Raw genomic sequence first — 13202 nt, 5'->3', positions numbered from 1 at the left:
GGATTTCCAATCCATCCCAGCCTTTTCATTCAGAAACAGAAAAGTGTATGGACTTTTTGAAATGCATCTTAGCAATGCATGCCTTTGAGGTTCAGATCAACATATAATTTGGCCGAGGGAAAGTTACTAAACATGACAATTCGGTTGAAACCTAATTCCCAGTTGTGGTGTACCACAGTAATGCCTCAACTCTTGTCAACTTCGAGCTGTCAATCACTCAGTCAATCGTTTCTTCTACGGGTTTTTGTGAAAAGTTAAAATTTAGAATAACTCAGGTGATGAACAAACTAAATAGCCAGCATCATAGAACGAATCAAAATAACCTAAATAGCCAACAATTATTGAAATTGCTTAAATAAAATATGGTGGGTTACATAATGGTATGTACTGTACACTATCTTCCCCTTGAAAACATAGTCATATGTGTGTTTAAATATGCATTAGAAAGGACCTAAAAGGATATATGCTCAAGGGTTATCAGTAATTCCATGGGGGTGGGATTTTAGAAATTCTTTATGTTCTTTTGCTTATCTGTATACTCTGGTTTTTCTTAATGATCATGTACTATTTTTGTAAATAGAAAAGGCCAATACAATAGTTCTCTTCTTAATCCACTAAAATTATCCAATACTGGAAAAAAGGATAAATATTAACTCTTTAACTCTTTACTAAATGTTTTCCCAGAAATACCTAAATTCTATGATTTTTTTTTTTTTTTACTATTTTCTATAACATCCTGGTTCCTCAAACTTAAATGTCCTTCCTCATTCCCCACCCGTACCTCATCATTCGACTTTTTGATAACCTGGCATCTTCTCTATTCTTTAAAAATCCAAGTCACCTTCCCTGATAAGCTTTTCTTGACCCCTAATCTGCCTTTGGCCAAGGGTTTATGGTAAACCAGTCCCAAGTTTGACTGGCTCACAGTCAAATCCATACAATACCTATTTTTGAATAGCCTGCAAATTAAGAAGAGTTTGTACATGTGCAAATGCTAGAAAAAATCAAAGAATAAAATGAACAACCCATGAAAGTACATGAAATTAAAAATTTAGGGCCTATAAATAAAGTTGTATTAGTACAGGCACGTTCATTCATTCAGGTATTGTGTATGACTGCTTTTGCCCTGCAGTAGCAGGTTGAAGAGTTGCGACAGAGACCAAATGCCCATGATGTCTAAATTAATTATTCTCTAGCTCTTTGCAGAAAAAGTTTGCTGACATTAGTTTTAGAAGATGATGGCTCCTCAGTGCCCACACAGGACACCATAGACCTGCCTCTCACTCCGTGCTTGCCTCATATCCTGGAACGGATGATTTGCTTTGGATTCCCATTACTTTCAAGTGGAGGATATTTTCTAATTAAAGTTGGTTGGTCTCACCGCTGAGCAGAGTGCCTGGTACACAGGAGGCACTTGATAAATATAGGCGTGATGTATGAAGTGATGGTGTAAGCTCCCTCCACCCAAATGCAAGTTACATGAGGCCCGGTGTTTTATCTCCTTTTTTGGCTGTGTATCCGAAAGAGTATCTAGTAGGAACTCGGAAAATACTTGTGGGAGTTGTCAAATGCATCAATGTTGGCACTATATATATATTTAAATATATTTTTATTGATTTCAGAGAGGAAGGAAGAGGGAGAGAGAGATAGAAACATCCACAATGGAGAGAATCATGGATCGGCCACCTCCTGCAAGTCCCCCACTAGGGATCAAGCCCGCAACCCGGGCAGGTACCCCTGACGGGAATTGAACCTGGGACCCTTCAGTTTGCAGGCTGACGCTCCACCCACTGAGCCAAACCAGCCAGGGCGGTACTACATTGTTTAGTTTTATAATTTTTAAGTCAACTTGTAGTCTTTTATATCATGTATTTGCCGATTGGTGGAAATAAAGCTTTACCTCTGGAGCCTCAGAAAATAAACAAACAAACAAAAACCAAAGAAAAAGACAATGTTAACTTTGTCAAAAAAAGAAGTAGTTAAGAGACCCTTTTAAGAATGTATCGATTTAACCCCCTCTTCCATGCATTTCAATACAGGCATGGCAGCCTGTAGTTACCTCCTCCTCTCACTCACTCTTTCACTCACTCGTAACAACTACAACTGGGCAGGTATTAAATCAAGGCCCTGCTGACACTGAGTTATTAAATACCTGTGGCAGCAGGGCTCTCAGAGCCAGCGAGACTCAGTACCTGGCCCCATTTCAAATGGGGATGAGGTGTTCTTTAAGAGATTAATGTGCAGATATCAATCACAGCCTAAACACTGCGTCTGGTCTTGGACAGCCTCTCTCCCAGAGAGCTGAAAGCTCTTTATAGAGGATGAACGAATTTGTTCCCATATTCACTCTATGAGTTTGCAGGAGGGATGAGCTAAGAATCTCTGCCCTGTGCCAAATAACACCTTGCATGTTTACGGGATTGTCTTGTGCGATAACATTCTAGAAGAGTATTTCTGAATGAGCAATGTACTCACTTAGTATCTGATGGTATCATACTTGTCATAGGTCTTGTGATGCACCTAGTAAGTGCAGGCTGTTCTTTCCTGAGCCCCCAAAGTACCAGAAAGACAGCTTTTGAAATGCAAAGAAACAGTATGTGTCTCCTGCCCACTCCTGGTGAGAAGGTCTGGCAGCTCTTCTCTCTCCCCTCACTCTAGGGGGTTGCCGCACACCCTCTTCCTGGCGTTCATGCATGGTTTTATGGACAACCCCCCTCAGGAGCAACCATTTGCTCCTCTGCCACATCGTGATGGGATTGGAGGCGGTTCCCCTTTAGAAGGGCCTAGTCCTCATGTACACAAAAGGGTCAGGGGAAAAAGGAATGTCTGCCTTGGTTTCCTGCTCTAAATTCACACACACACACCTTTTTTAAAAAACATGTATTTTATTGATTTTTCACAGAGAGGAAGGGAGAGGGATAGAGAGTTAGAAACATCGATCAGCTGCCTCCTGCACACTCCCTACTGGGGATGTGTCCGCAACCAAGGTACATGCCCCTGACCGGAATCGAACCCGGGACCCTTCAGTCCCCAGGCCGACGCACTGAGCCAAACCAGTCAGGGCTACACACCCACCTTTTAAAAACCTACATGTTAGCTTTTATTTCTTTGAACAACAATGATGGCCATGATTGTGAACACCAATGAAAAGAGGTAAAAAAAAAAAAAATGTGAAGTCACTACCAAGGGAAACTGAACGGGGAGCCTTTGGGAGGTTTGAACAGAGAGTGCCGGGGAGTGTGGGCTGAGCCGGGACAGACGGCCAGTTTCTCCTGCAACCTCACCCTCCCTGAGCCTGGGCTCCCTCTGTAAAACAGGATAGCATCTTTGAATGTTGCTGTGAAAAGTTCAGGAGACAACTTAGAGAGTTCGGAAAATGCCAGTCACTGCCCACACCGTGTCCAGGCACTGAGCTACCTCCTTAAGAAAAATGATCAGTTGTTCTTATGAGTAAGAGAGAGAATGGCCGAACAAGAGAAACAGACCAAACGACACAGACCCAAGAACTATGGGGGAGTTTTCTAGTGAAAATTGAAGGTAATTTTGATTGAAGCTTTGTCTATAAAGCAAACAATCGTTGAACAGGTGACCCAAGACCACTGTTCTACTCTGCAGGACACGCAGGAAACATGACTAATCGTAGCTATTACAAGGGACTTTAGAAGAGATTTGTAGCTTTCATAAATTGGAGTGGAGAAGGATATTTGAATTGAGATCTTGAGTGAGAGGGGATGGGGTGGGGACACACTATGATTACAGATACATGTGTCCTTGTCCCTGGATGTGTGTCGTGGATGTTGACACCGCCACTGTATGTGTAGGGCATGAAAGGCTGAGACCCACTGGATGAGGGCTCAGCAAGGAGAGCTCAAGAGAGGAATCTTTAGCATCAGCCACCAGATCGCTCCAAATTCATGGGGCCTGTCTTCCATGCATTCCCCCCGGCATCTGTATTCTGTTTACCAAGAAACTTTCAATTTTTCTTCTTCCAGAAAGAGTTGATTTTAATTCTAAATGATTAAATTGACCTATAAATCTTATGAGTATGTGGGGGTCTCAGTAGATAGCCTGGGTCTCATATCACTGCCTTCAGGATGATCATGTCCACTTTGGGGTCTTTTCCTGAGTTTTTATCTCACTACCAAGATGACTGTAAAGAGAGTTTTTGATTCCAGACCTTTAGAAAGAGCTCTGATCACGTTTTTCATGGAGAAGACAAAGAAAAGCAAATTCTAAGGACCAAAACCCTTTTTTGGGTGATAATGTAATATTTTTAATATTCAACAATGTTACATACACACCTGAAAATGTACCAACTCACAAAAAAATATTAGTTTGTTGTTTTTTTTAAAAAAACTTCAATCCAAATTTATTGGGATTACAAAAATAACAGCATATTTCATTAACTCAGCAGCTCAGAGCTATGAAGCATCTTTAAACAAACTGCTTCCTGCCAATACAAATCTCATGACATTAAAAAAGAAGTTTATTTTCATATTTACAGAAGATTCTTAAGATTCTCTTTGGACTTCATGGCTGAGGCTATTTTTTAAAGTCAGAGGACGTTTCCAATTGAAGAAGGTACTTTAGAAGCATCTCCCGATGCGTTTCATTTAACGCCAAGGAATAAGTCTGCATCCTCTTCTCAAGATTGTGTGTTTATCGCAGAGCGTCTGGAACTTCCACCTACAAAAACAGGGGGTTTTCTTTCAATAAAAACAACACAAATGACGAAGTGAAAAATATCTCTGAGGGAGAGGAACTCAGCTATGGATTGGTTTTCGATACCGGGTATTAAAATTGTATATTACAAATTAGGTTTGAAACCACGTGTAACCAACCCTTCGGTAACATTTTTGACAAGTGGTGAACTTTTTTTGGAATGCAGATTATACTCCCTGCTTTATTTATTTATTTATTTATTATTGTTAATTGAATCAGTATTTTTATATGTTGTGGCGTGTTTACATGGGGCTAGGCCTTAACAAAATCCTGAAAGGACCAGGCACCTCTCTCAAATGGAAATCGGCTCACCAGGCACGCGCTCTGGATGTTACAAACTTGGCAGGCTTGCTCTCGCATGTTAAAATAGTGGTAAGTATGTTGGGAGGCGACTTGGGTGCCACTGTGCAAGGGGGGCCTGAGCCGCAGGGTCTCCTGGGGTACTCACCCGCCTTAGCTGTCTCAGGCTGCTCCCCCGGATCGCTTCCATGAGGTTGTCATGGGCAGATCTCTGTGGGGTAGAAGGTCGGTAGCTGTCTTCTGCTTTCTTCTCCTGCACTGGCCTCAAGGAATTTTTTATTTCTTTGAGGACGTTTTTCGGCTGTTTCTTCCCCTTTTTCCCCTTTTTCTTTTTCTGTCCGTTTTGTAAAGCCCGCTGGGCGCTCTCCTGTTGCTTGATGACCTCGGCGATGTTGCGGGTGATGAGCTTTTTCTCTGGGAGCGGCGGCGGCGGCGGCGGCGGCGGCGGCGGCGGCGGCGGGGGTGGCAGCCTCTGCGTCGCGGGGGGCGGCGGCGGCGGCGGCGGGGGCGGGGGCGGGGGCGGGGGCGGGGCCACCGGAGACGGCGGGCGGCTCCTCCCGGTCTGGACTTTCTTGGGGAGCTTGGGGGACGACCAGGGCGACTGCCTGGGCGATGCGTACGGCGAGGAGCCGGGCGTCCCTCTCTGCCAGGCCGCGGTCCTGGGCTGGGCCCCGCCGTCCGCCTCCTGCTGCCTCTGCTCCTGCATCCGCCTCTGCCGCTGCCTGTCCATGTTGCGCGTCAGGAGGCCGGTCATGCTCATGCGCGGCCCCGGCAGCTCGAAGTGGTAGCCCAGGCGCAGCAGCGTGGTGTTGTCCCGGAGCAGCCGCACGATCTCCATCTCCACCTGGCTGCCCATGATGTGCCGCTGGTTGTGGAAGCGCAGCTCGGTGAGCACCGGGTTGTGCTGCAGCGCCCGCATGAGCGCCAGCACGCCCTTGCCCGTCACGAAGTTGGACTCGATGTTGACGCTGGTGATGTGCCGGTTGACGCGGAGCATGTCGGCGATGGCGGCGGCCGCGGCGTCGTCCGCGTGCGTGTTGGCCAGGCTGAAGGTGCGCACCACCGTGTTGCCCTGCAGCGCCTCGGCGAAGCGCGCGAGCGTCTGCGACGTGATGTTCTCGATGTTGTTCAGGTTGACCTCGCGGGTGTCGGGGTCGTTGCTCCGGATCTTCGCCAAGGCCTCCTCGATGACCGTGGGGTTGCCGCTGGGGTGCAGGGCGGCCGGCGACTCCGAGCGCCTCCCGCCGTGGCCATTGGCCAAGTTGATGTTTTCTAACTGACTCTTAAAGGTCTTCGGCCGGGCACTGTCGGGACTGGCGCGCTCAGGGTGGGCAGTGCCGTTGATGGCTTCCTCGTCTTCAACGGCGCTCTCCTCTTCATGGCTGTCGTCCTCGTCCTCCTCCTCTTCTTCCTCTTCCTCCTCCTCCTCCTCCTCCTCCTCCGCCTCCTCCTCTTCGGTGTACACCTCCTCGGACACCTCACTGTTACTTTCAGTAAAAATCAGCTCTTCCTCACTCTCCTCTTTGTCGTCTTCTGCAACCTAGAGAGCATGGCACCATCGTTAAGTTTGTCACTGCTAAGCACACTTTTTAAATTTACAAAAGTAACATGGTTTCTTTCACAATACCCTCGATTTTGCAGACCTTGCTGGCCTTCGGGGGCAGCAGACCACATTTCCCGTCTGTCTGTCATATGTGAAAATTAGCACCTTTAATTTTAAAATGCTTACATGTAACCAAGATTTGCTGATCATTAAAGCCACAGGTTATTTTTTTGTCAATCCATTATTATATTGTATTTTTTAAAAATATATTTTATTGATTTCAGAGAGGAAGGGAGAAGGAGAGAGAGATAGAAACATCAATGATGAGAGACAATCATTGATTGGCTGCCTCTTGCATGTCCCCTGATCGAGTCTGCAACCCAGGCATGTACCCTTGGCCAGAATGGAACCTGGGACCCTTCAGTCCGCAGGCTGACGCTCTATCCATTGACCAAACCAGCTAGGGCCACTGTTATATTTTAAACACATTTTAGCGAATAGGCCATCTGTTGGGAAAAAAACACTGTCATGATTTCCCCAACATAAATTAACATTGCATGTTTGCAATCATAGTCTACATATTTAAATCCAAGAGTCACTGTTGGTAAACAATGTTTACCAAGCGATTAGCACGTGATCACACCGCACCTGGCACTGTCCTTGGTTCCGTTGTCGTGTGGCGTGACTTTCTGGGGCAGTTTTAACATGTGCAGGCCATGCCCCACCTGCTCTAAGCCAACCCCAACGTGTGCACTTGTTTACTCGTGACTGGTGAATGCACGCATTTCCTAGACCTACTCAGTAGACATTTAAAGTGATGTAATGCATATAGAAAAGTTTTTTGTGAAAGTAAACTTTTCATACACACTTAATTTTAATTGTCTATGTAAGTAAAAACAGGTTAACTAATTTGTCAATTTTTTAACATATATATTCGGAAAATCTACTTTACCAAATTAGTCCGTGATATCAAGGTTTTACTGTTATGTTGTACAAATAAAACGAATACATTGTTATATGTCAACTATATCTCAATAAATAAAGAAAAAGAAAAAGCAACACATGGCAAGTAACAAAAATATATAAGAAGAAAATTTAATCTCGGTGACCAAGGTTAACATTTAATTGCATAATTTTCAACAGCTTTTTCTACAAACATTTGTTGTGTTTTCTGCAGAATAAGCATTCAGAACGCAATTTGTTGAACTAAAATTTACTATCATGTTGCCACTTTGAAAAATAAGGTGGAACTTTGGCTTTGGAAACCCGTGATCAATTTTGTATTCTTTTTCTTAACTACTTACTCTGAACTACTGGACACCTAGCCTACGTACAATTTTTTAAAAACTCACCCCTCCCTTCTGGATTCTGCCCTCACCCCTTTGTCCACGCTTATTTCTCCATCCCAAAGAAACACATGGCAACACGAATACACAACACGTTAATGGATTTCTTCTCTTAATGTTGAAGACTTTTCGTAAACGTGGTCTCCTGTAAGCAGATGTGACAGGAGCCAGGTGCTGTGGGCCGGGCCTGCCTCGGTGGAGACAGAGGCAGCGGCGTCCTGTGCTTCTCCAGCATTTATCTTCCTCGGGGGCAGAGCCTGGCACAGGTGCCCAGAGACCCCACACCCGTGAGCCGTTGCCGGCCCTGTCCCTGCTCCGGGGCAAGAAGCCCAGGGAGAGGGGCTGCTGTCAGGGCAGCAGGTCAAAGCTTGGCTCTGTGAAGAAAAACACTTCGGTCACCCTTTTCAGCAAATCAACTGGAAATCTCACGCGAGTGCAGGATTAGATGAGACGGACCGCAGAAACTAGACTCTAAGTGTAACGCGGAACAGCAGAGAACAGTAGACAATCTTGAAGCAAGCCATTGCCTCAGCCCATGGTCTTCAATTATTTACCACGTTTCCATTATGAAAGCCCTTCAGGCAAACACAATTTCACTTTGTCTTTCCTGTTGACAAGACTCTACTAAAAAGTCCAACTGACTCCTTTCTTTTTCTTGCTACCTTTTCTGATTTTTTTTTTTTAAAAAAGGAAATTGCTGACAGTTCAATTTTTCCATGTCCCTCCCCTGTCCCCAATGCCTTGGTTCTTCCTTCCACACTGGCACCTTTTATTTTTATTTTTTTACCCTGAGGGATCCTACTGCCTGAGGCCTGTGGAATGAGCTTTGGATAACACTGTGCTTGTCTCCACAAGTTTGTTTGCCCAGTTGCTATCACAAAATAGCCTCTAGTTATCCACTTGTTTGGAGTGGCAGGCACCAAGTGATGGCCTGGGGAAGGGGTCAGGCTTCTGGGATGGCTTGTCCAGTCTTAATTTACTCTCTTCTTCAAGATCAGGAGGGAGAGGGATGTGTGTGTGTGTGTGTGTGTGTTGTTTCCATATTTGCAGGAAAGGGACCTTTCTCAAAATTCAAGGTATGGTGCCTTAAATTTTTATCCATTTTGGTTTTTGAAGAACTTTAGGCTGTATCTGCAAGAGATGTTGTCCCCTCAAAAACGTGCTTTCTTCCAGAAAGCTTTCTTTGACACCCCCTGAAATCACCCTGGCGATGCATTCCCACCACCTTGTACTTCCCCCTAAAAAGTGCCTATTTTAATGAGTTGTTTGCCATTTTCCCCCAAAGGCTGTTAGCAGGGTGAGGACAGGGATCATGTCTGTTTCGCTCGCCTGGCTCCGCATGTAGCGGGGGCTCTATCAATATTTGCTCACTGAATGGATGTAACATGACACGGGCTAATGGCTGGACCCCACTCTCAGAGTCCCTCATGCGCAGGTCGGAGGGAGCATACAATTAGCCGTTCTGGGAAGTTCCCAGATGATGTTGAAGGTCGGGCACCCACATTTTGAGAATCGTGGTCTTTGTGCCATTAGAACTTGGTGTGAATTTCAGCTTGCTTTTAGAGTGTTGATCTCAAATGCATTTCTGAACCTCTCTTAGTCTGAGTTCTCGTGTGCGGGAGGTAAGAATTCATTGAAATGATGTGAATGTACTCAAGCTAGGGGAGTTAGAGCCTTGGTCTCCAAGGCCCATGGAGCTATTGAGTGTCACATAGCTTTGTGTGAAGAGGGGTGGGGGGGGGGGCAGAGACTGTCATCCAACAGAAGTTGAACATGGTTTTCCTGAGCTTTTATAGAGCCAGTAGCTGCAAAGACCCCCATCTCCTCCTTCCTCATGATCTGTGCTGTGTGCTCCTCACTTATGCTGTGGCTCCTGGCCCGCCCACCCACCCACCCATCGTCTGCTTTGAGCTTTTCCCTGCGGCTGGAATGGATTTACACTCTCCATCAGCAAGCTTCTGCCCAGCACTCCATGTGACTACAGGGACAGCTGGCCAGCGAGGAAAGTGTAGCGAGAGAAAAATTAGCCAGAAAGGAGTCAAAGTTCATCAACACGGGAGCCTCTCTAATTGACTCGATAAGCCACTGGTGGGGATCAGCCAAACCTTTGGCGGGATCAGGTGGGTTCCACCCACCGCTGACAGCAGGCTTCGCCTTCTGCTTCCCACCCACCAAGCTAAAGACATGGTGGCATTAAAATGCCTTTGCAGGGTTATTGCTACAATGGCTGTCTGTCCTGCATCTTCTGGGTCACCTTTAATCTTTTTATGAAGGAATTTCTTGAATAACTGTCACAAACAGGGCATATTATATATATATATTTAACGCACATTCCCACATCAGGAAAAAAAAAAAAAAAGACCCCTAAATAGCATGGCTGTGGAGGAATTGACCTTAAATCCTGGCCTGTCATGTGTGTCCTTCCTTGTCACCTCCCCCTCCAGGCCTTCCATGCAGGCGGCCAGCGTGGCCTTGGCAGACACGGGCCCGATCCCAGTGACCCCTCCTGTGGTGATTGACATGGGCAAAGCTCACACATATCTTGCTACAAATGTGGCCCACACACCCTGTCACCAAGATCAGCTAACAGCGCCTAGATTAGTCCTGTGGAAGTCTTCCCGTGGGCTCCAGGCCATTTGGCTTTCAGGTGATTGTAGTGAAGCACAGAGGTTTTAAACTATCGCTCCAGACCCGTGTTCTTCCAGAAACTCAGAAATTGGCGTTATCAACGTTCTCATGGCCGTTACCATTTTCCCATCATCTTTTGAGCTCCTTTTCATGATTCATTTGGCGAATTTAAAGAAACGTTTACTGGGCAGAGAACAAGGGCTCGGGAGGCCTGCGCTCTGATAGAAGTCCATTTTCTGGCCCCAGCATCACGACTGTAAAGTAGGAAGGAATCTTAGAGCCGTCTACCCAGGCAGGCTTAACCTGGGCCCTCAGGGGGCTTTGGATGCATGTCATCATTTTTGAAATTCTGTGTAGAAATGTGTGTGTGTGTGTGTGTGCACAAGCGCACGTGTATTTTCTTAAGGAGAAGGTCCACAACGGACCCAAATTTCAAAGGGGTTTGGTTCATATGCGTACAATAAAACCACAGGCCCCCAGTCCCTCAATGGACAGACGGGAAAGAGGAGCCTGCTTAAGTGACTATCTGTCCAACAACTTAGAGACACAGAAGGGACTAGAAAGAAGGTCCCCTGACTCTCAGTTTCATGTAATTTCCTGCCACCCCACACTTCCTGGTGTAGCCATATCACAGTCAACGCAACAAGAGTACCCATTTTTGTCTTTAAAGAAGAAAATAAATTTACATAACTATAATACATATTTATAAAATCTCAGACACAGATACTATGCCACATCCCCAGCTTATAACTCAAATTAGACTTACGTTTGGCAAACTATCTAAACCTATGCCTTACTTTTGAACTATTTTCTTCTTGAAGATTCCATCTTTAGCCAATTATTAGAACCCCAGCCAATCATTTTACACATTACGATCCTTCGGGTGGCCATAGAACTTACAGGACTGTTTCAGCCCGAGACAGTGTTCAGTAGCAGGTTATAAGGACCGAAGAGTGAGGGGGACTGCAGAGGGAGAGAAAGCAGGTTCCTAGATTTGGGGTGGGGGTGGGGGTGGAGGGGTCCGGGGAGCAGCCAAGAAAAGGTCCGAAAAGCCTACCTTCCCACACTCCCCCAGCCGCTCCTTCTCCAGCAGCTTCTGGGACTCCTTTTCCCAATAGGCCATCAGCGCCTCCCTGCTGAAATTCCCCGTGGGGGTCTTCTCCGTCAGACTCTTCTGTCGGAGCCCCACCGGCAGGTTGCGATCAGGTTCAATGTCCTCCAACTCCCTCTCCAGCTCCTTCAGCTCCTCGGGCGTCAGGGAAGCCAGGAGCTCGTCCTCGTCGATGGATTCATATTTGCTAAGTCCTCTCCTGTAGCCGAAGGTAGACATGGTTCCTGTTTGGTCAGACGCACAAGGAGCTTGAGGACCCGGGCATGCAAGGCAGCCAGGAGCAGGCGAGGCGGCCAGGGGCAGGCTGGCCAGCAACTGGTGCTGGGAGCGGCTGCGATAGCCTTTTAAGAGGGTGATACAGGCTGTGACAATGCGGCCGGGGTGAAGGCATGGGCTGTTTTAAGCATCAGACGTCAGCTAGACATTTGAACACAAAGAATGTCACATCAGTGGTGGATGGAGGTCTCAGAACCAGTGGGGATTATGCACACACTGGCCAGGGACAGATTTAGCTGCGCCTGATAGCTCCTGAGGACAGGCAGAGAGGTCTCCGACAGGGAGAGACACAGGTTTTCACTTTAGGTTCAAACAACAGGGGAATACAAGTTCATGTTGAAGTGACTGGCTGCCACCCCCGTGGCCACGAAAGGGGTCCTTTTAATCTGAGGGGTGCAGTAGTTAGTTATTCAGGTTTTCCTAAAAGCGCCGCGATGGGAACAGACAGCTATGTTCACAGAACACTTTAGGTTTTTTATGGCATTGTGTAGTTTACAAAGCACTTTAATACAATTTCCCTAATCACAGCAAGTCCGGTGAGATGACAAACAGTGTCCTCCTTCACAGACTTTGGCAGCCAAGGCTCTGAGAGATGAAGTGACAGATTGGGAGTCGGCCAGCCAGACTGCCAAGTGGCCATCTCCGCGGCGCAAAATGGCTCCCCTCTCCTCACCCCTGAGTGTTAGGAAGCTCCTAGGTTTGCAAATAAAACTCCGAAAAGACCAACAATAATACTGGGTAGGATTTGTTAAGAACTGACACTGTGCCAGCCTAGTGCTAAGCGTTTTATATAGTTCATCTCATTTAATTCTACAGTTCTGTGCGGTAAATGTTATTCCCACATTTCACTAATATGGTCTCAGAGAGGTCAAGTAACTAGCCAGGGCCACAGAGCTAGAATTTGCACTCATATTTGTGTCTGGGCTGAAAACGGAAGAGAAGCTAATTTGAAATTATATATATATATATATATATATATATCATATTCTTATGAAATGTGATAAAATATATAGCTCATGAGGCTTTGTAAATGTATCATTTTAGCACAGAGATAGATTAAAAATCAGTTAAAATGTATATGCATTGAAATATACATTTATCAGTACATGTATAATATATAATATTTTGTTTATGTATTCAGCAGCTGGTGAATATATATATATATATATATATATATATATATATAATATTTGGGTTGTTTCCAGGTTTGGGTTATTATAAATAATGCTGCTGTAAGAACAATTATATGCAAGTGTTTATGTGGCCGTATGTTTTC

General features: G+C 45.7%; 1 protein-coding gene across 1 annotated transcript; it reads right to left on the bottom strand.

The window, feature by feature from the left end:
- Positions 1-2105: 2105 nt before the first annotated feature.
- On the bottom strand, positions 2106-11869 carry LMOD2 (leiomodin 2; the record flags this gene model as incomplete). Its single annotated transcript, XM_081102368.1, has 3 exons — positions 2106-4686; positions 5171-6562; positions 11597-11869. The coding sequence occupies 3 exons, from the start codon at positions 11867-11869 to the stop codon at positions 4660-4662; spliced, it is 1692 nt and encodes a 563-aa protein (XP_080958494.1). The 3' UTR covers positions 2106-4659.
- Between the last annotated feature and the right edge of the window lie 1333 nt (positions 11870-13202).

Source organism: Myotis nattereri (genome assembly GCF_964212035.1).
Source record: "Myotis nattereri genome assembly, chromosome: 11".
NCBI classification, from domain to species: Eukaryota; Metazoa; Chordata; class Mammalia; order Chiroptera; family Vespertilionidae; genus Myotis; species Myotis nattereri.
The sequence above is the reverse complement of the archived record's forward strand: the minus strand, read 5'-3'. Positions and strand labels throughout refer to the sequence as shown.